This window comes from Haliaeetus albicilla, chromosome 24 (genome assembly GCF_947461875.1).
Source record: "Haliaeetus albicilla chromosome 24, bHalAlb1.1, whole genome shotgun sequence".
Taxonomy (NCBI): Eukaryota; Metazoa; Chordata; class Aves; order Accipitriformes; family Accipitridae; genus Haliaeetus; species Haliaeetus albicilla.
In genome coordinates this window covers 10,597,628-10,621,379 of record NC_091506.1, presented here as the reverse complement: position 1 = coordinate 10,621,379, position 23,752 = coordinate 10,597,628, and the positions used below count along the sequence as shown (strand labels likewise).

Below are 23,752 nucleotides of genomic sequence, written 5' to 3'. Positions count from 1 at the left end.
AGTATTTCAGATAATAATGCAAAATTGATTTACTTAAAGGTTTGATACCTTTTCTGTTTCATGTGGATTTGAACTTCCTGCTACCCAGTACCTTATTTTTTTAAAAAATGTAGCTACATATGAATCTGAGAATTCCACTGAGCTGAATCTATGGTGATGATAACCTTCCTTCCTTGAGTCATTTAATTTTGACACTTTAAAGCTTAACTGTAGTTAACATTTCTCCCCAATGTACAATCCTTTGCTTTTATCAAAGCTAGATCTTACATGGTATCATGTTACACATTTACCTAGGACAGCGGTCCCTAGCTCATAATTTTTCAACACAGTGGCCACAAGAAATAAAACCAGTAAACTGGAACTTTCTTTAGCAAAAGATGTTTCCTGCACATTACCTGCTCTGCAGTGTTTTTCCTGAAAAAGTACATACGGGATTGCCCATCTTACAAGTTTAAAACTCTCTGAAGTCCCACTTTTTACTGACCTAGTATCTGTATCATATGAAAATTTTGCTCCCATATTATTCATTTCTCTTTCGACATTATTCATAACTCTAATAAACAATACAGAGCCTAGAACAAAAAACCTTCTGAGGCCTCCTGCTGTTAGCCTTCAGTTATAACAAAAATTTAAAATTTGATCCTCGGTTTGCTTTCTGTGTCTTAGTTTTTATCCAAGTCAATAGTTTGTATCTTGGCACATGACTACCTAGCTTCTTTAATAAATCTCTTCTATACAATGCTGTCAAAGTCTAAATTATATGTTTTATTATCTTCTAGCTTACAGAAACATTCAGATAAATCCAAGACACCAGTAAGACAAGACTTCCTTTCTCAAAGTATAAGCTGAGGAGACTATGCGTGGTCATATTGTTAGAACAGTTTCATTAATGTAAACATACTTTAAGAAGTGTAACAACTGAACAGCCACACTTCAATGTACATTCAGAAGACATACCTTAAATATTGTTATTATAAATTCCACGCTTGCATTAGAATTGTTTAGGCTACACATAGATCTCTGAAACTATGGAACAGATGTGTCTATGTGCTCATGATATTACAGCTATGCAAGAGTTGTCATGTTTTATTTTAAGACACTAGAACTCTTAACATGCACTTTTAGAAAAAAAAAATCCATTATTTGTATGCATACTGTATAGATCATATCCATAGTATTTTAATACAACAGAATACCTGTTTCTTGCACTGTTACTGGGTATCTCCTGCATTTTATTATTGGCTTGTGAATTTTAGCGAGGTTCAGCAATTGTGTAACCTGTGGCACACCTGTATTTAGCTGGCAGGATCGAGGAATAACATCTGTGGGCTCATACGGCATAAATGGAACAACACACATATCTAGAATCAAAAAAAACATGGGCTTGACTTCACTCAGATGATACAATGGAATTAAATTTGACTTACATTATTTGTTAGATTACATATACATAACAATTTAATACATTACGGTAATTTGAAAAATTTGTTGCGATTGTTCACTTTTAAGACAATCAGCATGTAAATTTTAAAATAATATTGTGTATTTTTTTAGGCAAAAGAATTTGAATACATTTAAACTAAGAAATATGCACCAATGGCTGGAATAGCCATAGTAAATCAACAACTTTGATTTGGCAAGTAAACAAGCAAAACAGACTCACAAAATACATTTTGTTAATTTTTATTACAACTCAGCTTTAATTCTAATACTGATATACTGATTTTCAGACAAGATGAACATCTGAAAATGGTATTGATATCAGTGGGACTGAAGTAGCTAATAGAGAAGTCCCATATATGCAAATAAAGAATCTGACAAGCTTTAATTCCAAACTTTGGACACCATTACAATTTCATGATAAACTAAAAAGCTGTCAACCTATCTATTCTTGTGACACCAGGCACTAGTAGATTGTGATCTGATTGTCTCTGCTTTCCCTTTGATAATAAATACGGACTGAGTTTATGAAAGTTATTCTTTATGAAGAAAGGCATCCACAGTCAGAACCATTCCCGATGTTCTCATGCAAATTCATTCCAAATTTTCTAAAACTTGAATATAGAAAGCTAATGAATATTAGCCTCTTTTACAAGGATAAGAAGTGGAAAACATAACCCCAAACCCAAACCCAAATAATGGCTCAATTACTGACATCCTAATAGAAAGATTCAAGTGTCCCATGTTATATTTTAGTAGTGGACATATTTTTTCAACCATTTTTTTCACCAAGCTGGTACATTACTTACTGCTGTAAAACAATACTTAGTGATAAAAGCCCCATATGTAACCTCAGGATTACTATGGAAACCAGAAGCTAGGTATGTATCAAGCTTGTATGTCTCAATAACATGGGGCAGAGAAGACAAATTCTTTCCTCTTTTATCTCAATGATCTCCCACAGAAATAATTTCTTAGTATATGTGGTTTCTCCTTTCCACTTGTTATCATTTTAAGAATGCAAAACATACTGTTTACAAGCTACTAAGAAAGAATAACACACACATTGCATCTTGAAATCACTACTTTGACCACCAAGGAGGTTTAAGCAAAGAACTGGAACCTCATGACAAGTTGCAATGTCACTGCATTCAGTGGAGCTCAACTAACTGGTCCAATCATCCAAGAGGAAAAAAGCTTTATCAAATCATGATTGTTAACTGAAAGTTAATTAATAATAACAAAAAATTACTATTGTTTTTCTATAATTGGCTATGAAGTATAGAGTTATTTTAATACAGCCAAACCTTGAGCTGTAACATAATTTTAAGACTTGCCTAGATAAGGAAATTCATAAGCATACAGAAAATACTAATGCCCACCAGCTGTGTAATAATCATAGAACTGATAATCCAGTAATTAAAAGTGTAATATTTTACCATGCATACAGTTTATTAAAGCTGTCTACTCATTATGTTAACTACATTTTGGAACTCATTTAGAACATTTACGCACACTGCAAAAACTGTTTAGAATGGAAGAGAGAAAACAATGCACTAACAGAATTAAATTAAAGCCAGTGAGGCCTCTAACTGCAGTTTCTGCTGAGAATTTACCAGATTCTCTCTGTAGTCTATTTTTGAATTAATTTTTTTTCCCAACCTCACCAACAAAAAAAAAGGAGTAATCACAACGATCACATACTCTCCCTTATTGGTTTAGGCTTTCCAAATAGCATTTTATTACACTTACAATATTGCTAAATATCCCTCCTTTAGAAACCAGAACCCCTTTTTCAGGTGTGTTCTTTAAAAGCCACAAAATGAAAACTGAATGGAACTGAAGTTGAACTATACCTAGGGTTCCTCTAAAATAAGAAAGTGCCAGCTGTGCTTTTCAATTCCTCCCATATTACTGCAAATATCAGCAAGCAATGAAGTTCTCTCCCTTGGAAAATAATGATTCAGGATTATGATGCTAGTTTGGAGACTAGTAAACCTTTGACCAATATCCTGCTTTATTACAAATATAATCTCTTATTTTTCAGCTCACCACCAATATTACTTTCCCAATGAACAAGGACACATTAGGATAAATGGACTAAAGATCACAGAGAGGCATTTATGATAGTTTCATAGCTCTGTTTCATATAATACTGCTTTGTTACAGTTTTGTCTTGGATTATTTAAAGAAGAAATCCTTCATCAGCTGCTTATGTCCAAAATTAAGAAAACAAACAGCAAATGCTACTAAGTTTAAGTATTTCTCTTTCCTTTCAGACATTCTCTTCTTGGGCAAAACCTGATTTCTATCAGCAAAAAATATCCTCACTAAAACGAGCTCTCTGCTTGATAAATCCTGCCAGAATTTCTTCAATAAAATACTTCTAAGGAAGTCAATGTTTAAAACAGAGGAGTACACATATATTTGTCACCTGAAGTCCACCACTAGCAGATTTAATATGCTGTACTACCACTTTAATTTTCATGAAATCATGTAATCTTTCAAATTGCCAATCTGATGATTAAGAAGCTTTTGATTTTATAATATGAACAGTTATGATTAAGACTACATAGTAATTATAACACACCATCTTCCTCAGCTGTATCTTGAGGCTTGGATTTTAAAGTGAAGATCTTTCTCAGTTTACAGTTAGCTGAAATAGTAATTCCATCCAAAGACTGGAAGACAGCTCCTCTGAATATTTCACTGGTGAATGCTACCAAGTCAATACACATATTGCACCACTAGAAAAGAGAAACAATACTCTTTAATAAAACCCAAACACTAATCATTGCAGAAGACTATTAGTGTATATTTCTCTATAAATGAAGTTTCTGTGGAGTGTTACAGTTCTCACAGGCTGTGATTCACAATGGATAACATTTTGATATTAAAAAAGATATTGCTGTATTTCCACTTACAACAATTATTTATACAAACAAATCAGTACATATGACCTAGTGACTGCAAGCTCAAGTGAGCTTTGTTACCTAGCATATCCACAATGTATTTTGCAGCTAACTTGTGAGAAAGCATATTTGTTGAAGGTTTTCTGGGGAAAAAAACCCCCTGTTATTCAACATTACTTCATAAGGTAAAGTTACTGCAGCTTAAGTGCTCCAAAGGCTAAAGCTGGAGATACTTTGATGATTTCTTTCTGAGATTCATAAAAAAAGGACCTCTCCAAATCTTGCACCCCTTCCACACTGAAATCTATCAAGCAAATTTCTAGTATGGACAAGATCCCAGTGTATCATAACATCTTAAAACTACTTCTTGTTTATAATAAATGTTATCCATTCCTGATAAGACATTTCCAAAAGACAAGTCAGATCATGAAAACTGCCTAGGTTGCTGAAGATCCTACTTAAATACATGTTTTTATTCTGATTAGATGATTATTCCATTTGTTTCAGGAAACACTGTTAGAACACTAACATCAATGTGCTACACTCTCCCGCACTATTCCAGTAGCTCTTTAAATTCTCTCAGTTTCAAGTTTTTTCCACTTTTTATAATACAGAAATGAGCAGTTACAGGTATCTATTTTGCACGTGAACCATATTACGATTCCATTATTCTCCTAGAAAAAAAGAAGTTTCAAATAAAACAAGTAATACCACAAGCAGAACAACTAACAAAATATGTTTTGTTTTGGCTTTATGTCTTCCATTTAGAGTATCTGAAGTTTAAAAACACATATGCTTGGAATTCCGGTCTTCCTAACAATTCTTCTCCTCATCGATTCTGATATCTAGTGAGGGATGAGCTGATGCTAACACATCTTCTATAACCGGGAAATAAACAGAGATGGCCTTGACGAGAAATGCAACCATTTTCATGAAGTTTGCAGAACTGTAATATATTTGATGTGATTACTCACATGTAAAATACAGTTGACCAATGGGTTGAAGTTTTATTAGGGAGAATAATATCAAGACATAATGATTGTACATGCCTCATTTCCTTATACAGTCAAGGTAAAAGTATTGGTTTCTAAATCCAAATAGTAAACATTTTTTGAGAAAAAAAAACGTGCATACATTACTATTCAGCTTCTAAGTCTGAAATTTTGGAAGGAAAGGAATACTTGTTTTGAAGACACCAAGCAATAGAATGGGAAAATGCAGTATTTAATTATAACTGATATTTTGATTGCTGAGGTTGAAAAATAGGCTCATTTGTAAGAATTCAATACAGGAAGCTAGCATATGAAAATGTAAACTATGTTCTACTGATGGAACAAAGAACATATTATATGCTTATTCACAACCAATCATACTGATAATAGTGATCAGCTTATGTATACAATAAGCTAAACTATCAGGGCCATGTAAAAGATCTAGCTAATCACTGAAAGCAGCATACTCCCTCCTTTAAGTAAAAGCAACAATAAAAAGGCAGATAACCATTTAAAAGAATAGTTACCTGAATACAGACATGTATTCAGATATACTAAAAAATACAGACCTACTCTTTAAGGTTCGTCAAGCGTTAAGGTTATTAAAATATTTTGTCATTATAACTGATCAGAGCATTTAGACAGATCTCTGATTAATGTTTTATTATTCAAATTAAAATACATAACTGAAGTTCTATTCTGATTGAGTTTGGTGTATATTAATGCATACTCTAGTCCTGAAACATTTGTGCTAGCCTGACACCAAGATGAACTAACTGAAATTATACTGAAGAAAATTTCATTTCAGTGGGTCTTGAATTAACAGCAACTTCAGGGGTATGATCTGATGCATATTCATTTGAAAAAAATCCAACCACGAAGCAGAAAACTCCTGAAATCTAAAATTATCACAGCTGCCTTCACCTAAACTATCTTAAAAGAAGTCATAACTTCAGGAGTTTTTGTAAAATATTCTCTTTCATAACTAGCCTTAAATCCACAGCTGCTTAGTATACTAAGTGTTACCTAGTTCTCTCGGTGCTTACTTATACTTTAAAATGTTTGAAATCTAACTATTCTGATCTCCAAATGATTTTCTAAAGCAATATTTGAGACTTGAGTCTTTACAAGGTTAGATGGTAACTATCAGGTTTTGTATCCTGACAGCTGTTACCATATGTTGTGGCTGGGTGTGGGAGAGGGTAACAGGGAGACAATGCCTATTGTTTTATTTTCATCAGTTTGACATATACTTTGTTTCATATATGCTAGAATCTGAAGCACATGAAAGTAGCCATCAGCTACAGTCTACCTGCAGCTCCAGTGAAAGTAATAAAAGGACACTAGAGGAGAAGGTACACACGAACAGGAACACTATAATGAAGAAGTATCAGGGGGACAGAGAACTTTAGAGGCTGAATACATAGCAGAAGTGAGAGAGAAACACATCACAAACAGCATTAATCTTGGAAAATGGGAACAAACTCCTAATGTTAGAAGGGTAGAAGAGCAGTAGTCTTAAGTGGTTCTGACACGATCCAGTAGAGGGGACACACACATATCTTGAATTAGCATGAACTGAATTCTAAACCAAATAGTAATTTCAACAGGTCTATAAACTTACATAAAACTTTTCTGATAAAAAAGCATGCTCAACCACAGTTCAAGGAATATTCCCAAGGTACCTACTATTTTGCGCTTGATTGTAAACAGAGGAATTTTTGCATGCAGAGGGGTTATAGACAACTCCTTGTGGACCGTTGATAAATACAATCTTCTCTTAATATTTCCTAAATCAGTTATCCTATAAAAGAAAAAGCAGGAGAGAATGGAACAGATCTTTGTCAATTCAGTAATCCAGTATCTTTGGGCAATCACAAAAAACCTATTCATATGCAGAACCTTTACGTCAGTGATAGCAAATATGGAATTTAAGAATTACTTCTTTCACAAGATGAGTAATGAGATTTCTTTCTCAAATTCAAACTTGGTGGCTATATTCCTGCATATATAAAATCACTTTACATGCTAATTTTATTTCAACAGTCTACACTCTTCACCAGATTTCCATAGCCCTTCAGACTATGAAAGAATTCAATTTGTATGAACCGAGAACCCAGTAGCCTTTAATAATCACACTTGTTTCTGCCCCTTAAGCTTGTGTTATCTTGGGACACACTGTCACCTGCTAACTAGAAAAACATTATTTGCTTTCTTTTCCTAAAAATACCTCTGTCATTTTATACAGACTCTTTTTCAGCTTAAAGATAGACACAAGACATTGTCTGTCTGTTTTACTTCCTGAGCACACATCTTCAAATGTGAATTACAATACAGAAGTTTATTGCTCGCTATTCAGGTCATCTCACAATACCACCAAGGACACTGAATTTGAACATTTCTAATAGATTCAGACCACGGCCATGATCACAAAGATTAGGCTTCCTTTAAACTGATAAAGAGGCTCATTTTTACATTCTGTTTCCTTCAAGTCTTATGAGGAGCTGTACTGGTCTTGGCTGGCATAGAGTTAAACTCCTTCAGAGTAGCTTGTATAGTGCTATGTTTCAGATTTGTGATGAAAACAGCATTGATAACATAGGGGTGTTTCAGTTATTGCTGAGCAGTGCTTATCCAGAGCCAAGGCCTTTTCTGCTTCTTATCCCACCCCACCAGCGAGGAGGCTGGGGGGGCACAAGGAGTTGGGAGGGGACACAGCCGGGACAGCTGACCCCAACTGACCCAAGGGATATTCCAGACCATATGGCGTCATGCTCAGCATGTAAAGCTGGGGGAAGAGCAAGGAAGGGGGGGACATTGGGAGCGATGGTGTTTGTCTTCCCAAGTACCCATTACATGTGATGGAGCCCTGCTTTCCTGGGGATGGCTGAACACCTTGCCTGCTGAGGGGAAGTAGCAGATGCCTTATTTAGCTTTTACTTTTCCTAGTAAACTGTCTTTACCTCAACCCACAAGATTTTGCACTCTTACCCTTGTGATTCTCCCCCTCATCCCACTGTGGGGGGAAGTGAGAGAACAGCTGTGCGTGACTTAGCTGCCTACTGAAGTTAAACCACAACAGCAGCACAACCTTGATATTCCCCAGCAGTCCTACCTTATTATACTGGAGAACAGACAGTATTTCAAAGGCTGCAAACTGGGGAAATAACGATTAATTTACCTATTATTTTTGAACAAGCCTATTTCTAACAGATGGGTATTTGTCTGTAATTCACAGCCCCTCTGAGAAGATGACAAATAATTACAGTAAACAACTTTGTCACTACTTAGTGTTGTTAAAAATAATTACTCATAATCATTATATTTAAATGCTGAGTTTTACTTTAAAATTGTGAGACAGCCCTGTAGATTTATTTTTTTTTTATTACTGAAAACACTTTTTCATTAGTAAGGACTATCTGTAGCTTAACTAATGAAACATTGTCACCCAAAATTTGCAGATAAACAGCCTGAAACGTTCTTAGGTTTCCTTAGGTCATCTTGGGAGGGCATTAACTCTGGAGCAAGCTACATACTTTAGCTATTTTTGGCAATTCGAGAGTTCCACCAAGGACAATACAAAATATACTGCAACATCGAAACATTCTAGTAGTAGAGGTGATAAAAACACAGGAGTGCTTTCCTGTTTCCCCAGAGTCATTAAGACCATCATGCAAAGCAAACAGAAAGTCCATCAGCTTTCCAGAACTTCTTGATTCTTTCCTCTCCCTTGCAAACAATCTGATCTTTAATCTATTCATCCTCATAACATGGGTGGGCAAATCAAAACAAAGTGAAAGAGTCTACTAGCTGTTTCATTTTGAAAGACTAGCAGTTCCTCCCATAAATCACATGCACTTCAAATGCAGAAATTTCACTACTGTGCCAGAGGAAGAACATTACGTCCTTACCACTGCCATCATTTGACAGAGCAGATTTCAGTATCAGCTGCACATATATTTATGGATGGATGACTAATACCATCAAGTCCTTGAAAAGTGAAGACCTCAAAGTGTCTTACAATGCTAGCACTCTGGGCTTGATCTTACTTTTGAAAAAATTTAAGCAAGATGTGAAATAATTCACCTAAGATCATAAGCAAGTTGGCTGCATAGCTAAGCCTGTGCCCCAGATCAAGGCTTAGTTCCATCCATCACTTTGCTTCTCATTTACTCTTTGATGAAAAACCTGTGGATGTAGTTTTCAGAAACTCTCCACTCTGTTCTAAATCTTGATGTTCAGAAGTGCTAAGAAATTGAGACACCAAAGAACTTCAAAGAATTGTAGTAGTGGTGGTTTGAAACTCCCCTAGATCTTGTGGTTATGTGTAGAGCTGAGCAACTGTGCTGAGGAACCAGGTAGTTACAGTAACCTGAGTGCTGCAACACAAATAAAAATACTATCCCTGTTGAAACTAAACTGCGTAATTCTCAATGGCGAATGTTGCTTTAAATGATGCTACAACAATGCAGTAGGACCCTAGACTTAAGTCATGCATATCTCCAAACAACTGGCAATAAAAACTTAAGTTCACTTTATAATATTAGTTCAATATGTTTAAATTTGATTATTTATTTTTATATGAATAGTTTTATCTTTCTCCCTCCTAAAAAATATTAGGTACCTTAGCAATAAAAAGGCCATTAGTAAATGTACAGCTCAGTTACACTCCAAAGTGCAATACTAAACACATTAATTTAGATAAAGATACACACATTTATATCAGACTGTCATATAAGTCTAAAATAAAATGGGTTTTTCTGTGATGGTATGTATGCTGTAAAGAAGCAGCAAACCTTAAGATACATAGCTATAATCACACCTAAAGAAGTTTAAAATTTATTTCAGTAAATTAATTTAAAACAAAAATATTTATATTCTGCAGGCAAGAGTAGGTTAAACATTTGAAGAACAGGCAAAATTGGAGACAGAAGATGGTCTTAAAATTCTCTGAAGTAATTTATTTCCTGGGAGAAGAAAGATAATTATTTGAGTTGGTGTAACTTTCAGACTTTTCAGTTACATTACTTCTTGGTAAATAAAAATAAAAACAAGGTTCTGATGAAACTCTTTTCTGAAAGAATTCAGACAACCGGAGTTAGAACATTAGAACTCACTTGTAAAACGACTCAAGAGTACTCGCAGTGAAACTCAACCTTTTTTTTCTGTTATCAAAACCCATGACCTATGTTAAACCTACAAAGGCAAGAAACATCTGCAGCACACATCTTGATTTTCAAAGATCCATTAAAAAAAATCTATATAGGAGTTAATGTGTTTTTATTATGTCTGCGCTTGAGTATTTATATCTAAGGGTCAGACATGTGATAGAAAAGTAATGAGACCATGTTGAGAAAAATGAGGTAGTCAACAGGAAAAATCAACCTCATTTATAATAATATTCCTGTGATCAGCAGGTGCATAACTCTCCCAGCTATGGTCATTAACTGCATTCATTTCACACTTAACATCTACATTTGAAAACCATTTGAAAGTAAAATTACCTTCCAATTCAATTTTCAATTTTATTTTATATCTTCAACTTTGATTGACTATTCTCCTCACAATGGTAACTATAGTGAGATTGCAAGCAAATGGCAGCAACTACCCAAGAGTACAGATAAACTCATCTTCTCAGATTACCTATTCACTTTGCTCCTGTATGTATAATAATTTATAACCATTTGTTAATGTTCAATTCAAGGCTTAAAATGAACTTAGAAAAAATGACGCTGGACTGTTAAAGGGATGCTTCATTTATCAGGCTTACTTGTTCTTAAAATGAAAGCGTTTTTCTCCTTGTAAATGACTTAAACTGGAAGTTTACCAAACATGAAAGCAGGTATTTCATTGATGTTGCTAAGCAAAGAGCAACTCCACACAATTTATTATTAATGGAAATATCTTTGTACCCTGGTCAAAATCCAGATAGAATCCTCTGCTAAAGCTTAACTATTAGTATGTTAGTATATTAGTACTTAGCAATTGTAGTGCCATTTTCTCCACAAAATTTCAATGCCATGGTTACAGATTCTTAAGTTTCCTTATTCAGGAGCAGTCTTGTACTTCACATATGTTTTATTTTACATGCTACTTGTAAATTGGTCTTGTAGGAGATACTACGTTATTGAACTGGCTGCCTGATCATCTGAAATCCAGAGCACAGTATTCAGTGCTCATAAAAACAGACTTAGTTATGTTGAAAATCAATCAAATCTCTACAAAATAAGCAATCAGAAAGACTGATATGTCACCTAGACCTAGAAAACAGGTTGTGAAGAACCAGCTTTATTTTTATATACTAGAATTTTCTGTTGATAATGTTTTTCTGGATAGAATTAAGGAAAAAACCCACACCAAAGTCCCCTTAAACAGCATCCATAGAAAGGCAGTAATACAGGTGGCAGGTGCAAAAAGAGAATCATCAAATCTGGTTGCTACAAAAGAAAAAAACTTTCCAAATATGAGTAATTATGAAGAACTAGAGATTCCCAAGCTCTCCCTACAAGATATCAACATATTTGCAATCAATTCTCAAACTGAAAGAATGACCTGGTATTTTCATTGATCAAAGATAATTTGTTGTGAAAGTTTTATGACTCTTAGAACTTCACAGGTTTCAAAAAAATAAATCTGGAAGTGGTAATTAATATTCATAACATATATTCTAGAAACTTCTATCAATATTTTAACATCCTCAGTTTTGAAATGAGCTCATCTTTCCTTTACTTTCAAGTATTTAGTAAATTCCATTTTAAGGCAGGGTGGTTTGCTCCTCTGAAGCATGGCTAACTCTGCCAAATGGTTTCGAAAACCCTAATTCTAGGAAACAGTTTTTAATTTGTTCAGTACAAAGCACTCTAATGAGTATTAATAAGTGGAAAGTTTAGTGCCTACTTTTCAAGAATCTAAACAAATTACCCTTATAATGCAGTTATTTATGCCTGGAACTAATTCTGTTGGCTCTTTAGTTTATTGGCTGTTATTCTTTGCACTTTGTTTTTCTTTCCACAAATTTATCTATTCTAGAAAGACAATCTGTCCTTTCATGTTTACAAAGACAAAGAAAAGGTTATGTTTGCACCTGCTGTATGTAACAGTTCTCTTAAGTACAGCCATATTTCGCACATTTAAACCATTTATTCCAATTGCTAAGAAGTCTGCCCCTTAAAAAGACAAAACTTTTTTTTTCCTTCTAACACTGGATCATGTATTTACTTTATTTGGCATATGAAAATCCTGACTTACAAACCCTACCAACCAAACGTAAATAGGATTCAGTTTACTCCATGTTACCTAAACTGATCCAACCAAAATATACATAATTACTACTTTTCTTCTCTCTAAAGTCCTGGAAGACAGTAATTTATTCTGTAATATCACCAGGACATCATTTATCACCATGATAAGATTTACTCTATTAATTTAATAGCATATCATATGATAGTTTAAAATAGACTCACTACCTAGCAAGTTAAAACTTAAACAAAGCATCTCTCCCATCAGTTCCAACAGATCCAGGTTATATTTAAACAAAGATAAAGTGATACTGGTTAAAATAATTACTTTCAGGGCATTTTGAAACTTATGCAGACATACTGCAACACAAAGATAATGATCTTGATCTTGGACTGAAGTGACTAGTGGAAAGAGGGGGAACTGTACAGACTAGACACGATGTTTCATCAGCCTACTAAGCTAAAGGTATTGTGCTATACTAAATTAAGACTGCCTGTAACTGCACTTGCAAAAAAGCAATTACACTAGCTGTTCATTGGCAGACACTACAACTTCAATACAAATCCTGTAACATCAGCCTCGGAGGATACAACAGCTTGATGAAGTAAATACTCCGTTTTGTGACAACTGTTGACTTCACTGTACAAATTGTATCTAATTTGAGCTTGGCAGATTGACGAGTATACTCTGGTCTGAGGGGGAAGCAATACGCTATTTCTGAAACAAGTCTGAGAAATGTATTTTTGTTCATCATTCTGTTTCTCTGGTCTTTACATAAATGGTAATGCTGGAAACCTGTCCATTAGCAGGCCCAAAGTGATCTGCCAAAAGGAGACTGATGCATGGAAAGAGAAGAGGCCCCCTTCCTCCACTCTCCTCTCCTTGCCGAAATGATCTCCACCTCCCCCACCGTTCTTAATCACCTATTCAGCAGTCCTCCTCTGCTTTCATGCTTGTTCTGTCTTCTCACATTGACTCCTCCTGCCTTGGCTCCTGGTCTGCAGATAAAAACTGTTGCTGAATACTACCTGGAAGATTCTATCATATCACCGAAGGATGCACACCGGAAAAGACTGGTTTAAGGCATTAGTTAGGACAATCAGATCTTATCCAGATTTAGGATGTTTTAAAAGAACTCACAAGCTTCAAGACACACCACGGACAAATATTAATTCTAAATTTATTTTGAAAATGTTCTTTTGTTTTTTTTAATAGCTGAGTCAAGAACCTGCATTCAGGACCACTGTAAATTACCTGGCTCAGAATCTGACTCAAACCATCTCCTCTAGTTTGAAATTAAATATGTTACTTGGATTATCATAATCTGTGACTAAGTATTCCTTCTTCTCAGACCTCAATTTATTTGTCACTAAATATTCAGCAGAATGTAATAGTTTTACCTAAAATTAGAATTCTAGTTTATCTTTACAGTGAAAAAAAGCTGGTAACTGTTTTCTAAACACATTCTCCAATTTCCTGTCGGATGTAACAAAATTATCCTCATTAAGGTCTATGCCATTAGACTCCCACCACACTTTTCCTTTAAGAAACAGATTGATACAGTGTTCCAATAAGTTAAACTACATTATCTCCACTTTTGCTCTGATCCCTTTTTGAAAGTAGTAAGAGAATGAAAACGTCTTGGGCTCAGAACAGCAATTGAAATGGTTTTGCCTACCAATTTAAAATGAAACAAAATATCTAAGTGTTAGTGGCAAGATTTAAGAAAGGATCATCAACTGTACTGAGCTCATGGTGAAAGCCTGCCAATAAAGAATCATAGAATCATTTAGGCTGGAAACGACCTTCAAGATCATCGAGTCCAACCATCATCCGTGCCCACTAAACTATGTTCTGAAGTACCTTGTCTATGCGCTTTTTGAATACCTCCAGGGATGGTGACTCAACCACTTCCCTAGGCAGCCTATTCCAATGTCTGACGACCCTCTCAGGAAAGAGGTTTTTCCCAATATCCAATCTAAACCTGCGCTGGCGCAACTCGAGGCTGTTTCCTTTCACCCTATTGCTTGTTACTTGGGAGAAGAGACCAACCCCCACCTCACCACAACCCCCTTTCAGGCAGTTGTAGAGCGCGATAAGGTCTCCCCTCAGCCTCCTCTTCTCCAGACTAAACAGCCCCAGTTCCCTCAGCCGCTCCTCATATGACTTATGCTCCAGGCCCGACTAAAAAGAATACCAGGAATCATCTATCCTAATTTTGACCAACTATATGGGAAATTTTTCTACTTAAAAGGATCATAGCCAGTTAAGGTAAGAATAAAGGTATGGAAGACAGCTCCCATCTTTCCAATTTAAAGTTTTTGCAGAATCTGCCTCTCTGTATATTTGTATTGTGGAGCATTTACTGCTATGTGCATTCAGCTGCCTGTTTAAATAACTTGCTTTACTCCTCATCTGTAAGTGCCATGCCCTACTCTTCGGTAGCCAGGAACACAGGACAGCTTATAGGTATCCAGTCAGATCATGACATTTTCTTCAATGTCTGCACATCCTATCATGTGTATGCAAGTATCTCCAGAAAAGCAAGCTGAAATATAAGTTGCCACACTTCCTATCAAGAATAAATCTCAAAAGAGGTGAAACTTTGAGGCATTATCCCTGAATATTTTTTTTTAATAAGCTGAAGTCTTAATGTTGTCTCTAAAATGGTAATTGCATATGCAAGAAAATATCTGTATGGAGGCAACTGCTGCCTAAGGCTGGAAACCCTTGAGTCCTTGTGCACCTTGCTAACTCTGTTCTTACATATGATCACTATTGCTGTATGTCAGATCACAACCATGCCAGCAGTATTCTTTAGACAAACAAGCCTTAACTCCTTGTCTTTTTGAACTGCAAAACAGAAGGGTTGGCTCCACCACTACTTCACTTCCTTTCCTTAAAGGGTTCAAGATCAATACTGCTCGACTAAGATCACTATGCAAATACAACTGTCTACAATTAAGCTGAGCAAATAAAAAGTAAGATTTATTTAGACATGAACAGTCACATTAAGGCAAACAGTAACTATCCAGGCTTCCAATCAACCAAAAGGATACTCTGAAGAGTTGACTCAAGTAGATTTTCATACCACATCGACAGTCTCCTTAAGCCCTCAAAGTAATTACAACTACAGGATATTCTAATCAACCTACCTTCCTATTTTTTTACTGTGTCTTACTGAAGCATTAACTTGGCAGAAAGCTCATGGTTTGCTTTGCCAGTGGAGTTTGAAAAGACAGTCCTCAATAACATTCAGAGAAGTGTGATCTCTTCTCTATCTACATTATTGACAAATCAAAACTTCTTCAAACAGTTCACAACCTTCATAGGCTATTCAGAATCTAAGAGTTTTTGTATTGGGCAGAATTAGGTATCATGCTAGTCGTCTCTGTTTTAACTCTAGTAGGATGTCTTTTTTTTTTTTTTAACTTAAACTTTCTCACAAGATACTATAGAAGAGATTATCATCAAAATAATGAAGATGACAACATTCAACTTTTTAGCAACCTGGATCACCAGGTGTGAGCAATTTCCTCAGTGTTTCAGGCTGCTCATGCAGCCCCACCATCGTAATTTCTTTCTTTCTCACCTTGGTAAATTTGTCCACTGACAAATTTTGAACCTATAGTTTTTAACAGAAGGTTTTTTTCTTACAAAAAGATGGGAAATTTATTCTGACTTCTCTCCTTCAATAACTGAAGAAACAAGAAATTACCCTCTTAAGAATATCTGTGTTTACAGCTACAAAATACCAGGGTGGGGAGGGGGGGCAGGAATCCAACAAAAGAGCCTTCTGCAGAAGACACATTAAACGCATTCTATAGCCATTGAAGGAAAAGAGTTTCAATGTCTGAGAAAGTTCTGGGTGGAGCACATACTCAATTCCTCAGATAAAAGAAAATTTGGTACACATCTGTATCTGTTCAGTCAACACTAAAAATCATTAATTCCTTGACTGATACCTTTCAGAAACACAATTGATTCACACTGTGCACAGAGAGGGTACACATTCAAATACTGAAATAAACACTGCTGGAAAAAAAAGATCCACTACTACCCCTCAAATGGTACTCACACCTATGGACTTAAGAAGGGCAGAGAAAAACACTCATGAAAATCCAGATGGTCTAAAGATGTACTGGAGAAGGATGCACAATTAAACTGTTAAGGGGCACTCAGAGAACAAAAATTTTTAGGTAGTAGTTAGAGATCTTTATAACTGTGGAGGAAAAAAGAACAAGCAGTATATACTTCTGAAGAAGTTCTGGGGCCAAGGGAAAAAAAAAAAGATTCCTTCAACAAGCAGAAAGTAAATATGGGTGTGTGCAAGCTCTAGAATAGAAGATCAACAGTGGAAAAAGTCTTTCTCCATGCCTGATGTTTTATACTGATTAACTGAACGAGCAATGAAATTATTCATATGACAACTTTGAACAGTTTTACAGCTGCAGAGCCAATGAAAGTCATCAAATGTGAGAAATTAGAAGTATTTGCAGAATAAGGGTAACAGATTTATCCTGACCAGGGGGAAAGAAAGTACCTATCTTCTTTCAGACCAAGTACCTATCTTCTTCCAGAGCAAGTGGCTAATCTAACTAGCAACATAATTTTAAACTAGGATGGTGTATTTTGTTATCAGTTCTATAATAATGGCATGAATCCTTTTTTACATGTGGAAGAAGGACACCCTGTTCATGCGATATCTTTTTTTGGATATCTGTTTCCTAAATTACCACCCATGCTGCATTGGTACTCTAGTGAAAGTGATGACTGGCAGAGTTATTAAAAAAATGTTTACTTTCAAATATATGAGTCAATCTCCTTTGTAAGCTATGGAATTTAACATACCCTAATACTTTTAAGAATGTTTCTGTATTTCACTCCTGCTTCACAAAAAATTCAAGGAGCAAGTCTCATGCTACTAAACATCAGAATTTCAAATAATCTCTAAATCTGTTCAATGAAGTTTACCTTCAGTCTCTATCTAAAAATCTTCAAACACTGTCAGAAGTACATGATAAAATTAGCATCTGTCTTGCTTCTAATTTTAAAAGGTTGGTCTAAGTTTCACAAGACTAACCAAGATTCATATTTTTATTGTTCTGTATCTGAAAACATGCTGGGTCCTTAGATTAACATGAATAATTTATCATATCTCTGTCAGCAAACCTAAAATGATGACTTATTATGATAGCATGTATTCACATAAATTCAAGCTATTATATTGTCTATGACTAAACTAGCTATGCATATAAAATCTAGTATGTTCTGGTTATTAAAAATTTGAAAGTAATAAACTTATATTTACAGAAAACTCTTTGAAAAAAGGAAATATGGTACAACAATCTACATTATACTGTGCTGTTCACAAGTGTTGCAATAAAATTTCTTATCAACAAGTACAACTACTTTAGGAATGTGGACATTTTAAGCCCTTTCCCCCTGCAGATTCCTCTGTACGTAACTAGCTAAACTTTGACAGAAAACTTCTTAAACCTTATCAGGTATGTTCCAGAGTTTGAAACTCCAGAGTTCCCATTTATTCAATAAATCAAGAGCATCTCTTTATGTTATAAACCCACTAAGCTTCTATGTGTGATCAAAAACATCACTCCTCACAGAGTGAAAATAAACTACAACTGTGGTTTCAGGCCATGCTAATTCTGAGATGTCATTCCAAAGAGAGTTAGGAAAATGCCAAATTTTCAAAAGCTAACCCCTACCAACTGTGTTTGATTATTCCCAAGCTTTCTGAAATTCTTCTTCCTAGCAAAAAATGTGAACAAAAACCAAGCGTCTGCCTTAATTCTGATGAATTTCAACACATAAAAAAACCCCAAACCAAACTAAATTTAAAATACAAAGTCATAACTTTAAATCACAGACTAAGTCCTATACATGTTGAGGAATAATCCCATGCACCAGTACAGTCTGAGGATTGACTGGCTGGAAAACAGCTTTCTACAAAATGACCTGAGGGTTCTGGTGGACAAGTTGATCATGAGCCAGCAAAGCACCTTTGCAGCAAAGAAGGCCAAGAGCGTCCTGGGCTGCATTAGGAGAAGCATTGCCAGCAGGTCCAGGGAAGTGATCCTTCCTCTCTACTCAGCCCTAGTAAGACCACAGCCCGAGGGCTGGGTCCAGTGTTTGGCTCTGTGATATGAGGGACATGGGCATCCTGGTGCAAGTCCAGCACAGGATAGTGAAGATGATTAAGAGACTACAGCATCTGACCTAGGAGGAAAGGTTGAGGGAGCTGGGATTGTTTAGCCTTGAGAAGGTTCAAGGGCAGGTCTCACTAATGTGTATAAATACCTGATGGGAGGGAATAAAGAATACTGAGCCAGACTCTCCTCTGCAGTATCTAAAGAATGGGTAAAAGGCAATGTGCACAAATTGAAATACCAGAGATTTTGTTTAAACATATGAAAAAAGATTTTTACTGTAAGGGTGATTGAACAGTGGAACAGGTTGCTCAGAGAGACTGTACAGTACCCATCCTTGCAGAGATTCAAAACCTAACTGGACAGAGTCCTGGGCAAGCTGCTCTAGCTGAGTCTGCTTTGCGCAGGCAGGTTGGACTAGACCATCTCTGGAGGTCCTTCCCAACCTCAGCTATGATCTGATTCTGTGAATAGTTGCAATACTTAGTTATATTTTTCCTATCAGCACATGATGGTGAGAAAACTGAGGGGAAAAAAAAAAAATCTTAGCATCTTTATGAAACTACAAATAGTGGGAGAAAACAACTGTGGGAATAATTCCACTGGCTAATGAAATCACACCAGATAAAGCCAAATAACTGGAATTTGATTAAAACAAAAATACCCAGCATTTATTCCAATAGTCCTGAAGAGGAATAAGTATCAAAAACCTTCATGTAAGTTTATGTTTCTTGCCAAAGTGGGATAAATTTTGTACATCTACTTACGACCTGGATAGTTTTTATTCTTTGGTACCACTGGCAAATTTCACTTCTACCTTCTTCCAAGTTGCTACCCAGAATGAAGCAGTACTATAATGGGAACTGATCTCTACTCAGGATATTATTAGCATCTGGACAAGATCTTTCCTTCCATTTAACACAGATCCGTACCCAAACTATTTCTACCAAAGCTCACATTTGTAACAAGGACAGAGTAATATTAAATTTGGGATTTAAAAAGTTTTTTCGTGGATCTTAAGTAATATTTTATTTCTACCCAGTGGTAAGCTGGAAAATTAAAAATAAGACTTAATTGATGATAGATTTGCAAAGAATGGAAACAGATAACATATTTATGACAGAAAAGAAGATCTAAGAGTTTTGGATGGTGTTTGTAATCACTAACTCCACTTCTCAAATAACAGGATCAGAAATAGATGACAAAATCCTGCAAAGTGACAATAGAACAGAGAAAGCATTTGGATTATCTACCGAACTATCTGTGCAGATGAGGTCATCTAATTGATCTCCCAATTCATAATTGGATATACTAAATTTAAAATGTTCTCTGACCATGTTTCAAATGAAATGGCTACCAAGTACAAGAAAAGATGTACAAATACTGAAATAACATGAGTCAAGTGAACTATCTGCCACAAGACCTGACAAATAACTTACTGAAAAAAGCAGAGGACTTACAGATCACACTATAGGACATCATGTTTAATAGATCATTTCATGTTTTAAAATGAAAACCTTACTACACATATGTTTTTCAAGGGCAGGTAACAGCCTTTCACCCTCACTTTCCTGCAATAATGATTTTTAACTGAAACATAAATAAGGTTATAAAGCAGTCCATCTCTGACAAAATGATAACCGACTACAGTACATATTGTAAGATTAACCTCTTTACCAGAAAAATAATTCCTTATTAATATAAATATTTCTAAAATGTGTGTGCTCCCCTCAGAGTATAACAAGCACTGATGCCTTCTGGAGTTGGTGAAGGCTAGTGGCAAGCAAAGCTAATCTGACTATGAATAGTGGGATACTAACTGAGCAAATCTGTCGATAAGCACTCTGCCAGCTGAGTCTTAAAAAAAGGTTAAAACATTATGAAGAATAAAGAGACATAGTTAATCCTAGGAAGTGGCAACAAAGCACAGTCCCATGGCACGTTAATATCATGCACCAAGTTCTGGGCTACGGAAGCAGGACTCTCTGTGACTGAGAAGCAGCTATCATTGACAGTTTGCATTTTTGCTGTGCAGGTTTTCATGTCTCAGACGTGAGCGGAATCTCACATGAGATCTCAAACCTCCCCACCTTTACAAAGTATGCCACACATGATTTACAGCTGCTTACCATCTAAAGATTTAAACAAGTAGTTTGAAGTACTGTGAAGTTGTCATCGTTGAGATAGATGGCATGACTTAAGAGCTGCAGCAATGGATCAGTAAGTTCTGTTTCTGCCACTAGCCTTGCTGGATCACTTTACATATTAGCTTGAACACATTTTGTTGTTACTATCTTCTGTCCTGTCTGGATGCTCAAATGCAAAACTTCTCTTTTTCATCAAAAATGCTATCTCCCTAAACTGCCCTCTGTTCAGTGATAGGATAATACATCAAATATTAAATCTGTACTATCAGCACACATTAGCCTGCATATCAATGAAAATGTACTTGATCAACCACCAGATTTTAAAATTTACTACAACTCCTATTTTGACCACTTCATATATTTAGAAGTATCATACAACAGTGAGCTAGTTAACTCTTTAAAATATATTTTCGAAATAAATTGATAAATTACTCCCATAACTTATATGAGAGAACTGGGGGAAAAAAGGCTGAGCAACCTACAGGAACTCATACAAGACCACATAATATTTCTGTACATAACCAGAAGTAGAGCTTCTGATCCTTGTTCATACCCCAGACCACTCTACTGGGGTTTTTTTGGAAGCTATGGTACAACTTGAAGGTCTATTTTCTCACATCAACAGCTCTACTCATTTGCTGTAAAACACGATGTACTAATTTCATGTGATACCTAACATTGAAAAAAAACCATATCAGAAATAAAGTATGACAATGACTGGCATCAGTATTTTAAGAATGAATGAATGTTCGTGTGCTTGTCAAAATGCCAAGCAGAAGTGTTAGCACCTGCACATGTCCACATATTGGGAATTAAACCAAGAATGCCAACAAAAGCCAGATGCTGTTTTCTTTACACACAAATATTTTTTCAAACATTGAGTTACTTTTCCTTTTTCAGAAAGGTAGCAAAATCTGTAATACTGAAGATTTAACTGGCTACTACGTTTACAACAGATGGCTATATTCAGCATTACTAACAGCTTTGCTATTATTTGCTTCAAAAACGCTGCATAAATTACATGCTTCTACCTTAGCTGTGATTTTATTATGCTTCACCAAATTTTTCATCCACAATCTATTTTACCCATTTTTTAGGCAGATCAATACCTTGATTGTTAATGTGGTGATACTCATCTAATCATGCCACCTAACAAAGTATCTAAAATTCTACTTAAATTTCTTCCAAAGAAAAGGCAAAGGAAAAAGCTAGTTTGAACAGTTGTTTGCACGGTATTTATGACAGGAATCTCACATGACTGGTTGATAGCAGCAAGTTAGAAGGTTTAGCTCAGCTGATGCCAGCAGTGAGGGATGGCCTTGAAATTCCTGTTTGCTGATCAGATCAATCACTGAACAGAATGTAAAAGAGGATGAGGCTCAAACTAAATTCATATTTCCATCTCTTTGCAGAATGGGAGAGGAAGAACTGTACCATAAAGCATCATGTACAGCTATTACCAAACTTGCCAAAGTGGTTTTTTTACATAAAGTAAATTTGATGGCTTGGCTATCAGTTTTCACTTGAAGCTACTCAAAGATTCAGTAGTAAGTAGTCAGATTATGTAAGAAACCATCTTTGAACATTAAACTGCAGGAAGCAACAGCACGATCAATATTCTGTCCACAAACAAGCAAGAGATTCCTTTCAATATGTCTGAAATGAAAACAACTGAATAGCAGTCACGTGAAGCAAGAAGGACTTATCTTCATTATTTACTGGATTATCATCAGTGTGCTAGGATAAAATACACTGTGTATTTTGCAAGTCTTGAAGGAGTTTATAGGTATATCAATAAGCTACAGCTGATTTCTAATACAAAACTTAGTACTAAATTTATTTTTAAAGAAGTTTTATTAACTTCTGCATACAGTTGCACTAAGTGGGGAACAAACGAGTTTGTACTTTTTAGGCATGTATACATTTAAGTAGCTCCAATTACTCTGAAAGCATTGATGAACTTATGTAATTATCAGGATAAGCATGATTTGATTATAAACATAAGTAATGAAGTAATGAAACTGTTACACTGAATTAAACATCTATTCTTTTGTAAAAAGTCTATGGAAATGTATCAAGTGAGATTACCTCATCCACATAGACACTGAAATCACTGAACATAAAAGAAGGTGAGAGAATTAGGATTTGTATCAGGCTCTCTGATAACACTAATTTAGAATCAGGAAAGTTGATGAGAAGAGAAAAAGAAAGAAGTAAAAAATAACAGTCATAACTATTTAAATACAGTAATTTTGTATAGTAAATATAGTATATGTTTACATAAACTATATATAACAAATACAAAATACATGTATTAAATTTCTAGAAGTACGTAAGAATACTACAGAAGTAAACATATATATATTGTTGTAAGAGGGACATAGTAATGGTGAGAATGGGAAGTACCGAGAAAAGATGAAGAAAATGTAAAATCTAGATATGAGCTGGAAAGAGAAAGGGCAAAGAAAGGTGGGAGAGGTGGTAGAAAATTAGAGCTCTCTGTTATCAAAAAAAGCAAGTGATGAAAAAATGAGTAGAAGAAAAGTGGAGAAGAAGTTCTTTTTAAGAAGCATAGATGCATGGCAAGCACCCAAAAGAACCAAACCCAATATGACGCTATAGAAAACCTGAATTCCTGTACCTGTCATTAAGTCTCTACCATCTGTCTACCAAATGCCTATGAGAAGCAAATCTATGTACTTGGGTTTCTGCTTACTGCATGACATATCATGTTTGTTTTGTCCCTTTTGTTACACGCTTTTAGAAGCAATGCAGCAATTAAAACCATAGGAGCAGAAAGTGTAACCAGAACTACACTCAGGAACAGAAAAGTCAGTGTGATTTGACACACAAAG

At 35.4% G+C, this 23,752-nt stretch overlaps 1 protein-coding gene across 2 annotated transcripts in view; it reads right to left on the bottom strand.

Annotated features, from left to right (window-relative positions):
- The window catches only part of CFAP20DC (CFAP20 domain containing), a 90,625-nt gene that overhangs the window by 53,864 nt on the left and 13,009 nt on the right, over window positions 1-23,752 (bottom strand). For both annotated transcript variants that reach the window (XM_069812002.1, XM_069812004.1), the window contains exons 6-8: window positions 7,034-7,148; window positions 4,031-4,187; window positions 1,197-1,361 (exon numbers count right to left, since the gene is read on the bottom strand). In XM_069812002.1, the coding sequence (XP_069668103.1) occupies window positions 1,197-1,361; window positions 4,031-4,187; window positions 7,034-7,148 (437 nt within the window). The remainder of the gene's footprint in view (window positions 1-1,196; window positions 1,362-4,030; window positions 4,188-7,033; window positions 7,149-23,752) is intronic.